The sequence below is a fragment of the Bos indicus x Bos taurus genome, chromosome 4 (genome assembly GCF_003369695.1).
Source record: "Bos indicus x Bos taurus breed Angus x Brahman F1 hybrid chromosome 4, Bos_hybrid_MaternalHap_v2.0, whole genome shotgun sequence".
In the NCBI taxonomy this organism is placed as follows: Eukaryota; Metazoa; Chordata; class Mammalia; order Artiodactyla; family Bovidae; genus Bos; species Bos indicus x Bos taurus.
Window position 1 is genome coordinate 56,786,219 of NC_040079.1, and position 12,992 is coordinate 56,799,210.

The following is a 12,992-nucleotide window of genomic DNA, read 5'->3' on the forward strand; positions in this document are numbered from 1 at the left end:
AATTAATCCTCCAGGAAATGAAAATGAATAGTAAAAGTATGTTCACTAAAGCATCTCTTAGAGTAGTAAAATCAGGGAACAATTTAGATGAGAGACTGTTGAAGAAAATTGTGACACTTTCATAAAATAGAATATTATATAATCATTTAAAATGATGCTGCCAAAGAATAATTAGAGACAAAAATATTCACAACAGCATAACCCACAGAAACATAATTTCCAGAGTCAGACAACCTGGACCTTGATTCTAGTTCAACCAACCCCCTATTGTGAACAATTTACTTAATCTTTTGTACTTAATTTTACTCAGATATGAAATGAGGCTAATAAAGACAGCACTGGGCTCAGAAACTTGTTGGGTGAAATGAATGAGGTAATCTATGTAAACTGCTTAGTGCGGAGCCAGGCACTGTAATAAGGTTATCAAACAGCATAATTTTTTCTTTCTTTGCTAATCTGTATTTCCTACTTGGGGGGCCAAAGTTATGTTAATTTGGTAATGATGAAGAAAATGTAAAAGTTTTTTTTTTTAATCATTAAAAATTTTCATAATATATGTATAACATTTATCATCTTGATCATCTTTAAGGATACAGTTCATTAGTGTTAAGTACATTCACATTGGTGTGCAACCTATCTCCAAAATTCTCTTCATCTTGCAAAACTAAAACTATACCATTAAACAATAACTCTCCATTCCCCCCATCCCCCAGCCACCTGACAACTGCCACTCTTTCTGTCTCTATAAATTTTACTACTCTAGGAACCTCATATAAAGTAGACTGTATGGTATCTATCTTTTGCAACTGACTTATTTCACTTAGCATAATGTCCTCAAGATTTAACTATGTTGTAGCCTGTGTCAGCATTTCCTTCCTTTCTAAGTGTAAGTAATATTCCACTGTATGTAACACCACATTTTGCTTATCCATGTATCAATTAATGAACAATTGAGATACTTCTGCCTTTTGGCTATTGTGACTAACACAGCTATGAACATGAGTGTACAAATACTTTAAGATTGCTTTTTCAAAGAAAAAATAGTATAAGTTTCCCCAAATTTCCTAAAACTGATAAGGCAAGTATAAACAGGGACTACACAGGTGATTGAAATCCTAAATTTACTCATTTTTCTGAAAGTGATTCAACACAAGTATTAACTAATTAATTAACATATTTAGTTTTTTGTTGGACATTTTGTCTTTGAGCCTAATTATTTCAGAAGATTTTATATTTAGTTGAAAATAACAAGGGGAAAAAAAACACCAAGGGCTGAAACAAGACAGGCACTGAAAGTCAGAGGTAGTCAGCTCAGGGTTCGTACTGCATTTCATGGTATCAGAGTCTAACCTTCTCTCTTCTAGCTCTACCATGTCCCTAAAGGTTTCCTCCTAAGGTCTTTTCCTGGAACAACGTGGTTGCTGCTCCAGCAGCATTATTTCTGTTTCTATTCCAGCCATCAGAAGGGGAAAGGGAAGAAGGAGGTATACATCTCTACTTTAAAGATATTTTCCATTTCCACTCCTTTGCCTGCCAGTTAGTCATGGGATCACTCCTATCTCAGAGAAGCTGGGAAAAATGGTGTTTATTGCTGATAAGTCATACACACTACACAAATTAGGGGCTCAGTACTGAGAAAGAACGGGGACATTGGGGGACAGCCAGGATTCTCTGCCCGGAGTCTCCACACATGTTAACTAGCATCTTGGGATATACATCCTTAGTTAGGTAATGTTGAACAGTTTCTCTCTGAGTCTGTAAATAATCTTGAATAATAATTCAGAGATAGTGGTGAGTTTCATGGCTTTATTTTTATCTACTTCAAACGAGACCCATTTAAAGTCTCGTAGTAGAGATGGTAAAACCTAGAGCAATAGGCTTAAGGCGTTAGCTTAATATTCTGGTGCCTTGGGCTTGTGTGAGATTCCTTCAACTATCCCCTACTTCAGATAGACCTATAAGGCTACAGCTTTAGTGCCAATGAAGATGGTGATGAGGTTAATTTGGTTTGGGGAGTTACTTCCCAGATGAAATGTAGAGATGAGAATCCATTCTCAAGGATCATTCTCTGTTAATGAGCAAACATTTGTGCCTACCTAGTGGGGTGAAATGGAGAAGGCAATGGCACCCCACTCCAGTACTCTTGCCTGGAAAATCCCATGGACAGAGGAGCCTGGTGGGCTACAGTCCATGGGGTCTCGAAGAGTCAGACACGAATGAGCGACTTCACTTTCACTTTTCACTTTCATGCATTGGAGAAGGAAATGGCAACCCACTCCAGTGTTCTTAAGTGAAGAATCCCAGGGATGGTGGAGCCTGGCGGGCTGCCGTCTATGGGGTCGCACAGAGTCGGACACGACTGATTCGACTTAGCAGCAGCAGCAGCAGTGGGGTGAAATTGGTATCTGATTTTTATAGCTTCCAATATAAAAATAATTTCTTTATTAAGTAATTTAGATGCTGATGAAAATTAAAAAGCATCTTTGAAAAATCATTGCTTTTAATTGTAGAACTGGAGAATTTATGGCACTCCACTGTGGCTGTTTTGGCTCATGGGTATTTAAATGAACAAGCACTATGTGAAACAGGCAAAACTCACCCCATCTCTCGTGATGTACCATCATCCTTGAGGCAGGAATTGGAGTGAGATCAAGGTGGGTGAGGGTCAGGGACGTGAAGGGGATTTATTACAATATTAAATAAAAATGAAAAAAAAACATTTTATTATTCCAGTGCAACTGTGTCTAAAAATGTCTGGTCCCACCATCTTTATTAAAATGCCCTGCTTTAAAAATGAATAAACTCTTCAGTGAGTACAGTCTTATGAAAAGAGCCTTGAGGTTACAAACAAAAGAGAAAATGATTGCATGTGTGTGTGTGTGTATTTGTTGATCAGTTTTGTCCAACTCTTTATAACCTCATGAACTATACTTCCTGCTAGGCTCCTCCAACCATGGGATTCTCCAGCTAAGAATACTGAAGTGGATAGCTATTCCCTTCTTCCTGACCTAGGGATCGAACCCAGGTCTCCTGAATTGCAGGCCAATTCTTTACTGTCTGCTCCACCAAGGAAAACAGTAGAGAAAACGATTAGTAAGGAAAAGATCAGGTTAGTGACTTGATTCAATTTTAATAAAAATCATTTGAATAAAATAGGCCTATATCACTAGAATGATGCTTTTGTCATTGCCCCCACTTCCCTCACCTCCACAAAAAAGCAACTTCAGAGCCTCTGACTTTGGAATGACATTATTTAGACCTATCTGGCAGAATCTAGAGGATTTCTCATCAGGGTCAATGGTACCCTCTCCTGTCTGAAGGACCAGAAACCGAGAAAACCAGCAGCAAAGCCCAGAAGACAGCACAGTTTAACATTTTAGCCTGGTGACCTAAGAATAAAATCATCTTTCAACCAGTGAGTGAAGCTTTGGTCTGTTTCACTTGGTCTTCCAACTTGTATCAGTGGTAGCAGTTCAGTTCAATAGACATGAGTACCAACTGTGCCAACTTTATAACTTAATTTGTATCACATTTAATCCAGTGGTCCTTTCCTATTTTCTTCTGACTCAAGAAGGTAGAACACTTGTAATGGGAAGCATCATGATCAGGAAGCCAGAGGAACTCTGTTTAAATGGGCTATGCCATTAACTAGCTGTGTGACTTAGGGCAAGCCATTTTCCTCTTAGTCTTCAGAATTCTCATTCTCAAAGGGAAAAGGCAGGAAGTTGGTTAATATGATCTCTAAGATATCTAGTGCTTAAAAAAAATGTCAAAAGCATCATTTCTACTTTCATCCCAAGAAGAATCATATAGCCATTGATATTAAGAAACTGATTCATGATGTATTACTTATTCCATCACCTAAACCCTTTCGAACAGATGGAGGTGGAAATGGTGCTCTCCAGTATGAGATTAATAATGAATACATGTGCAGATTGATGAATACATCTGCAGAAATACTTTGCATTCTAAAGAAATGTAGTCTGATTGTTTCTAAGAGGTAGGCACTTACTCCATGGTGAACATCCTGTTGCTCATCTCAGATGGATCCAAGCGCTGCTCATACATCTCTCATGATCAAGCTTTCCCAGAGCTCTGCTCAGCTGACAGAGCCAATTATGACTGTTCCCCATTCTCTTTATGAATCTCCTGTCTCCCTGCTGTTACTCTGCAGCTCCTGGATGGTCTTTCTATCTACTGAAGCTTCTGCTTTTCAAGTCTCAGCTCCTGTGCCACCTCCTCCATGAAGCTAAGTCTCTTCTTTCTTTAAACGTTCATGCCCCTGGTAATTGTAAATAGTGCTGCAATGAACATTGGGATACATGTGTCTTTTTGAATTATGGTTTTTTTAGGGTATTTTCCCAGTAGTAGGATTGCCAGGTCATTATGGTAGTTTTATTCCTAGGCTTTTAAGGAATCTCTGTACTGTTCTTTAGTGGCTGTATCAATTTACATTCCCACAACAGTGCAAGAGGGTTCCCTTTTCTCCATATCCTCTCCAGCATTTATTGTTGGTAGACTTTTTGATGATGGCCATTCTGACCAGTGTGTGGTGATACCTCATTGCAGTTTTGATTCACATTTCTCTAATAATGAGGGACATTGAGCATCTTTTCATGCGTTTATTGGTCATCTGTATATCTTCTTTGGAGAAATGTCTGTTTAGGTCTTCTGCCTTCTTTCTGATAGGATTGTTTGTTTTCCTAATATTCAGCTGCAGGAGCTGTTTGTATATTTTGGAGATTAATCCTTTGTCAGTTGCTTCATTTGCAATAATTTTCTCCCATTGCTGCATTCATTCATAAACATGCTTTATCTCACCTCCTAGACTATAAGCTCCAAGGCAACATCATCCCTTATCCTCAAGTCTAAAATGCCATGCCTGGTGCCTATCACAGAACAAAACTCACACCGTTATGGAATACTTTCGGCCCTCCCTAGTGGATAATATCACAATTCCTTTACCCTGCTGCTTTTGAAAGGTCTATTTATTTTTAGGAAACTGGGTTGCTGTAATTTCTCTTGAAGTAACTTTGAATATACTGTTATTAACTGGTATATTTAGTTGGGTTTTTCAGTGCAGATTCAACATCATTGTTTTACCGGGAGATGAAGAGAATTTCTCCTACCACAGGCCTGGTTCCCTTTTAGTCTGATTAGGTTATATTTTTTATTTTAAAGAAGATGAGATAGAGCCTTTTCTGGCTGATAGTGGAACAGGTCCTTATTATCCATAGGTAATGAATGATCTTTGGGATCCATTACCCCTCTTACACTGAAAAATGTCACCAACAGAGCCAAAGACAGATTTGCTCTCCATTTGATTTCAGTCAAGAGCTTTTGGGGGTTTGGATGGTATCACCCTTAACATTATTGGCTTCCCAGGTGACCCAACGGTATGGCATCTGCCTGCTAAGGCAGAAGTTGCAAGAGATGCCGATTCAATCCCTGGATCAGGAAGATCCCCTAGAAAAGGAAATGGCAACCTGATCCTGTGTTCTTGCCTGGAAAACCCCAGGGACAGAGGAGCCTGGTGGCTTATAGTCCACAGGGTCAAAAAGAGTCGGACCTGACTGAACACAAGGTGGGGGGCCCTTAACTTTAAAGGTAAAGGCAGATCCATATGCTTTTTCTTGCATACTTGTTTCTTTTTTTTTTTTTGACCCCAGAATATCTCGTGTTTGTGTAGACAGAGGCCACTGGCAGCTGACAGACTGTCAGTTGAAGGGATGGTGGCAGCAGCAGTGGAGGACTGATAAGCCCTTTGGGGAGAAGGATGCTCTTCTAGAAGTAGAGCCCACTTATCCAGAAGGCATCAGGGAAATCACTGGTGGCAGCTGATAAACAAACAGGAAGAAGGGACAGGCTTCTGTACATCTTTCCCATTGGTAAACTTCCAGGCAGATGAAAATGCTTTCCAGGTGGTTTTTGCATTTGAACCTATAGGGGAAGTTCCAGTATACCCCAAAGCACCTAGTTTGAGAAATGCCACAGATTCCACCATAAAGACTTTTGTTCTGCAAACCCTTGAGGATGTCAGGGAAGGCACTCTTCAAAAGTTCTGCAATCCTCTAAGGTGAATTTATCCAGGTCTACTGCTGAAATCTAGGGCAATGAAAGGTCTCTCAGCCTACCCATTATTCCTTCATTAAGTTATGCTTAACAAGTTTATATAAAAGCCCCGTGCAAAGAGAATCTTTATAGGGTAGAGTTTCAACTGACTGTACTTATCTGTAGTCATAAAAGTTTTTCTTTTATTTTTTGATTGGTCACTATAGATCAAAAAGTATATAGGAGATCAGACTAGGTTTAGAGATTTCTTTTTTCTTTTCTTTTTTTTTTGCACGTTCTCTTTATCGTTAGTAAATACACTAAACGCTGATTTTCAAGGAGCTGCCTGGCCATGGTGGTTATTTTTGGGGAAAAAAGCAACCACACGTCATCTTTCTTCTCTTTTAATTTGAGTTTTACACTAAAAATCTGTTTTGAGAGGGAAATGGAGCGTGTTAGGCTAATGACAGCTTTACCCTCTCTTATTTTTTCCGTTTAACAGCAACGCTCCTATAGGCTCCCCGGCGTGCCTGGATGTGGGCACTGCAGCCTTAAGTGAAGCCTCCAACGACTCGAAAAAATAAAAACAAATAAACAGCCCCATTCCCCCCACTCCAAAGGGGGTAGAGCTTAAGAGGAAACTGTACAAAATGTGTCGGCAAACAGACGAATATATTTGCAAAGGTATAGTTTCTGTGACTACAGACAATCCCCACGTTGCCCAGAAATTGTTAGATGCGTCCTGCTGAGAAACGTGCTTGGCTAGTCCGTGATTGCCTTTCGGATCCGCCCCGGCCGACCCACCAGGAGGACCCGCGTGAGGGGCCCCCATTTCCATTCTTAGGGAGAGGAAGCCGGGGACCCACGTGAGCGCGGAAGACAGCTGATCATCAGGTCCCAATACTTGCCAAGCGTCCCCTAATTCCCATTTGGTTACAAAAACTCTCTCCTCCATTGCGTATCCTCCTTTGGGCAGAGTGGGCCACGGCTCGAGAGAGAGGCCGTGATCTGGCCGGGATCATCCCTGGGCGGTAGGTAGGGTCGGACTCTTTGACACCCAGGGCTGCTGAAGCGACAACTCCAAGCTCCCGAGAACGCCGCGGCGGTCCCTCCCTCTTTTTCGGGTGAATGAATGATTAGTTAAACAGCACCTCCCTGCCCCGGTTCGCCCGAGGTTGGATGGGAGGAGTCATGGAACCACTGTTCCTCTTTTTTAACGGCGAAAAGAGTTCGCCTCTGTGCGTGTATTAATCGACCTTGCGTGTCGTTTCAAATTCCGTCTTCCCCAGGGTCACGACGCACAGACACAGCAGCACTGAGCAGTGATCTCGAAGGCCCCTCGCCCCTCTGTCCTCTCAGGGACGGTCGGCCGTCGTGCCCTAGCCAAAGGAAGGCAAAGCAGAGTGAAAAGTTGCCCGCACCCCCACCCCGTCCCAGGCGCTGGGTTTATCACTCCTTCCCAAAGCTGGGGCATCAGGGAACGAGCCGCGGTGGTGGAGCGCCCTGCGTCCCATATTCTCCTCCTTCCTAGGGCTGGAGCACAGGAGAAGGAGCAGGGTTGGCGCGGCATCCCCCGTAAGGGGAGGAATCCCTCCCCACCCGCCCCCCGGGAAAGGGAGGAGGCGCTGCGCACTCCGGGTGGTGGAGACACGCCTGCCCGGCTCCGATCCGTGCCCCGGGGCAAGCGGCCTCCCTCGAGGGTCTGGGGGAGCTGGCTGGACCCCCGGCGGAGACAGGCGCCCAGCGCGAGGCTTCCACTATCCCTCCTGCGTCCGGGCGCCCCCAGCGGGTTCCCCGAGGCGCTCGGTGCGCCCTGGTCTCCCGCGCCGGAGCGAGCGTGCGAGCGGACCGAGTGGAGAGCCGGCTGGGCGGGTAGGAGGTGGGAGTGCAGAAGTGGAGGACGCGGCAGCTGCAGCAGCGGCGCGCCCCGGGGCAGTCGCTGCAGCCCCGGCGGCGGCGGCGGCGGCGGAGCAGCGGTGCACAGCGGGCAGCGCAGCCACTCCTCTCTGCCTATCTCCCGCAGTTCCGATACCCCCTCCTCCTGGCCCCCTCTCTGGCGTGGAGGAGCCGACGACTAAACCGCTGCGAACAACTCCTTTAAAAAAAAAAAAAAAGCCGCATTGGAGGAGCCTGGCCGCAGGACCCCTCCTCCCTGGGCGCCCCCCACCCCTCGCCTCGCTCTCCCGCCTCTCCCCCCGCCAACCTCCACCCCCCCCCACCCCCACCTTTCCCCCGCCCCAGGCTCCCGGGCGCCCGCCTCCCTCCTTCGCGGACTGTCTCCCGACTCGCCGGCTGAGAGCCCTTTTGGACTGCGAGCGGCGGTAGCGGAGCACAGGCGGCGGCGCGGGACCTGCAGTCGCCCGGGATTCCCTCCAGGTGACGATGCTCTGGTTCTCCGGCGTCAGGGCTCTGGCTGAGCGTCCCTGCCGGCGCTCGCCCGGGATTACCTGCTGCGTCTTGCTGCTGCTCAATTGCTCGGGGGTCCCCATGTCTCTGGCTTCTTCCTTCTTGACAGGTAGGGGAGGGGTCGGGAGGGACCGACCCTCCCAGACGCTGGCTTGGTACCTGGGAGAGAAGGCGCTGACTGGCCCCGGGGACGGGAGGGTGGGGAACGAGCACCTTGGAGCCTGCTCCTCGCTGGCACATGGGGATGAAGGAAGCCCTTCGGGGTTAAGGGGTGCGAAAGCAGTGAGTAGGCTAAGGAGTGGAGAGCGGGCAGGCTGTTGACATTAATACTGTAGTGATAACGGAAATTCTTCTATTTGGATTTGAAAAGTTCCTTTATTATCTTTAGTTTTCTTCAACCTTTAGTTTTATCTCTTCTCCCGTATGCAATTAAAGGGGAAAAAAAAAAAAAAAACTGCATCGTTTTCCACCCATAGGCCTGCCTCACTCTATAAGGTTCCAATATAGCTTCTTTACTGGTAGTGATCTTTAAAGCACCCGCCCTCCAGACCTGGATTTAAAGCAACTATCATATTTTAAAAGGGTAATAATAGCAGGATATAATAATTATATGCTTTCAGGCAGGTGAAGACCTCAGCTGCTATTCTGAAGGACATACTTTACTGACACCTGGTGCAGAAAAGAAAATATTGAGTCTATTTCTAAGAAAAGAGGAAAGAAGATTGTATTTCGAAAAGTAATTTCAATTCAACACAATATGAGGCAGATTCATATAAAGGCCTGTTTATTGCCACAGTCCTGAATTCTGTTCAAATTTAAAATCTACCTTAATGGCCAATTTGAATTTTTTGCTTATGGGAGTGTTTGTTTAGTTAAAATGGTTTTATAAAGGAAGGGTATTATTAAAGATCCAATCAAATACTTGGAATTGTGCTTAAACCAACCATCTGAGAGCAGAAAATATATCTATGTAGCACAGGCTTTTAAAAAACTTTAATTTAATTATTTAAAGTATGTTTTTTTCAGGGGGACTTTTTGGGGTGAATTTGATTATTTAAAACTCATTAGGGATTTTTGAAATTTGGATATAGTTTTCTCAAAAAGTATTATTATAAAAATTCTATTTTTGTAAGAAGGCCATGCAGCTAAATTTAAATAACTTTTTTTCCCTTTAGGTTCTGTTGCAAAATGTGAAAATGAAGGTGAAGTCCTCCAGATTCCATTTATCACGGACAACCCTTGTATAATGTGTGTCTGCATGGTGAGTATGGAGATCAGGTAATGGGAAATCAATTGCTCCCTCTGCAAGGTGAATCCTTTCGCTGTAATTTTATGACTAGATCTTAAAAATTGCTTTTGGTCATTACAAAACCACAGATGGCTGGTGAATTGAATTCCATTGAATTTCCAAGTTTTATGGACTTTGGCAATTTCTATTTCATCAGGCTGGAGATGTTTATCTTTGACATCAGGTTGCAGATGTAAACTTCAGATGGACTTGGTATAGCATCACCTCAGTGGTAATTACCACTTGCCCTTCTGCTGCCGGGAATGGCTATTGCCACCAAATCATAGGTGCCACCAAACTTTCTGCTCTGATTCTATTGTCTGAGCTCAGTGTCAAAATGATAACATTTAGGTATAAAGGTCTGGGATAAGGTATGTGACAAGGGGAAAGAGAGGTTAGAGTCACAAAGCACAAACATGGGGACAAGATCTTGAGTTTTTTTGCCTCTTATATCCTAAGCTCTCAAAAACAATCTTTATATATCTGATTTGGAAGCCATGAGTCAGAAAGGATATTCTGTCCTTAGTAGAGGATGACACTTGGCTGTCAGCTGCTTAGTTAACACGAGCAGTGGCTGGTAGATTAAAAAAATGATTTGTTTCAGTTTATTTTAGCTTTATAGTAAATGATAAGATCTAATAAGTAACCACATGGAGGAGATTAAATTATATGAATAAGAATTTCTGAGCTGAAATAGCGACTCACAAAGAACATTTTTGTTTAAAAGTGTTTTACATGCCAATCACTTTTGGCAAAACTTGATTAAAAACTACACATCACAAAACCCTGTTGGAAATACATTAAGGCAGTCAAAGTCAAATGCAAAGCCCCCAAATGATAGATGACTGCTTGTTATCAGATCAACATGCTGTATGCAACCAGAGAAGGGAATTTTCTCTGTTTAGGGGAAAGCCAAGCCATCTGGGTTTAAACTACCCGAAGTTTTTCACGACAATAGATGAGGTCAATGTTGTGAAATGATAAATGGGTGAAGGTGAATGTCTGTATCAAATGATTATCAGGTTCTGAAGACTAAGGAAATCAGCAGAAATAGAGGTAAAAATGCATTCCATTTCCAGAGATGATAAGTGTTGCTGCTTTAACAAAAGAGAGCTTAGAGAGGGACAATTAGGTTTGTGTTTATGAGCTGCCTTGTTAATGAATGATCTTTCACCAAAGGACCTGTTGAAAAGGAGCTTTGCATTAAATTTTGGCTCAATTGTGTATTTACAAATGTAGTGTGTCTGCCTCTGTGTGTGAGTGTGTGTGTGGTGGGGGCAGAAAGGAGATGATTTCTTTATTTCTCCTATCTACATAGTGTTAGTGAATTATTTTATCTTGATCTCGTAAGATCTCAGAAAATGGGGTAATATTTAAATAAATTTGGAACTCCATATGCAAAAATATTGTTTTTCTCCTCAGCAATATTGTTACATTTATAATGTTTAAACACAGAGTTTGGGTTTTGCAAACTTTTTCAAAATAGTATGAAAATTCTCAATACAGCATTTCCCTTTTTTGGTACTCTTGCCCTGGTGGAAATAGTGCCTTTCCCCGAAAGTACAGCTTACTGCTAATAAGACCTTGCTGTTTTGAAGGTAAAGAGTGAATCTGAAGAAAAAAGATGCGTCGGTTGGAATTCTGGAGTGATATTTATATTGATTGTGTTCAGAAGGGTGGTAGGTTCATTTATATCTTTGAGTAACATTTGGAGGTATCTGCCTTCATGAGAGCTATCAGAAATCCTTTCCAAACACATAAAGTTGAGACTCGAATTCTGACTCACTAGCTTTTCAGAGGATGCCTCAAAGTTCCCCCTAGCTGAAAGGTTCAGTGATATGTTGCCATGACTTTTGCAGGGGTTTAGGATTATGGGGCCCAAGTTGTCATAGTCATTATTGTTTCCCAAACAGTTGTAGTACTTGATAAAGTTGAGTAAGGCTAGATGGGCAACTGTTTCTTTATTTGAAAGTTTCCAAGGGACCAACTGCAGTATATGAATTTCGAAGCACCTAGCTTACCGTGAGGCTAGTTGACAATTTTATATTTAGGCTGGAAGGTAGGCTTATTTAGCAAACAGATAATGTCAGAAATAACAACTAACACTTATGAAATACTTCATTTGCTGGCACTTATCGAAGACTGCGTTTCATTTAATCTTCACAAAAATTTTTTGAAGATTTTTACCCCTTCCCCCCATTTTACAGATGAGGAAACTGAGGCTAGAGGATTTAGTAGCTTGTAAAGGTCATATTTTAGTAAATAGTGGAGCTGGAACTCACTCTCACCTGCCTCTAGAGCACATTCCTATAGTCAAGTGAAACAGGCTATTTTCTAAGTTAAAGATGTGAAAAAGCAAGGAAAAAAATAGATTGTTGAGTTATTTGACTTTTTGGCATTGCTTGAGTTATTTTGCTTTTTTCTTTTGAGTCTTTTAGGAGTCCGGTTAGCTAACATTTGTTAATCACATTATATGAAAGGAAAATCTCGTTATGATTTCAGTTGACCTGCAGGGAGCTTTCGTTGTGAGCTAGTTTTATGTATGTATGTTAAGAGGGTATGTAATAGTCAAAACTGTACTTTGGATAAAGAAAATAGTCATATTTAGTTTGTGTTGGTCCAGCCTTTTGGCAGAAAGCTACCTAAAGCTGAGTATAAGCTCATATCTTATTTCATAACATGTACTTAAAAAAAACCTAACCTCAACATATGCTTAAAAAAGACGTAAAATGTTACAGTTGAGAGGAAATAGGTGGCACAAAGTCCTGCATATAATTACAGTGTAAAAGCTAGAAAAATCCCACAGAATGAACTTGGCCTGATTTAAACTTTTAAGCTCCGAAATGTTTCAAAGGTGTAATGAACTCATTTCTGTGGGAATTTTGAGGATGACAGCTGATGCAGTGGCCACGGCGAGCAGAACTGAATAATTTTATTCTCATTTATCCTTGTCTGCTTGGACCTCCTCTTGCCAGCATCAGTTGTGGTCCAAGAATAACCAGTTTGTCAGCTGCTGATGGATATTATTTTAAAGTGTGTGGGTTCAACTGTTCAAGGGGGAAGGTGAGAAGTTGGACTATTGTCCTGAAATCTAGGGAAGCGGGTAGACAGTTTGGATTAAAGATGCAAGCGCTTCATTGTTCAGTTAGAAAGCAAAGCACAGCTTTTCCTCGTCTTACAAAATGGTCTTTTGTGGGGCTGGGGAAGGAAGGCCAGACTTATTGCTGTTTTGTGTGGTGTTTTTTCC

At 42.4% G+C, this 12,992-nt stretch overlaps 1 protein-coding gene across 1 annotated transcript in view; it reads left to right on the forward strand.

Moving 5' to 3' along the window:
• Positions 1-8,297: 8,297 nt before the first annotated feature.
• Positions 8,298-12,992, forward strand: part of BMPER (BMP binding endothelial regulator) — a 252,207-nt gene continuing 247,512 nt past the window's right edge. The window contains exons 1-2 of the mRNA XM_027539508.1: positions 8,298-8,566; positions 9,633-9,718. Of these exons, the coding sequence (XP_027395309.1) occupies positions 8,434-8,566; positions 9,633-9,718 (219 nt within the window). The 5' untranslated portion in view covers positions 8,298-8,433. The remainder of the gene's footprint in view (positions 8,567-9,632; positions 9,719-12,992) is intronic.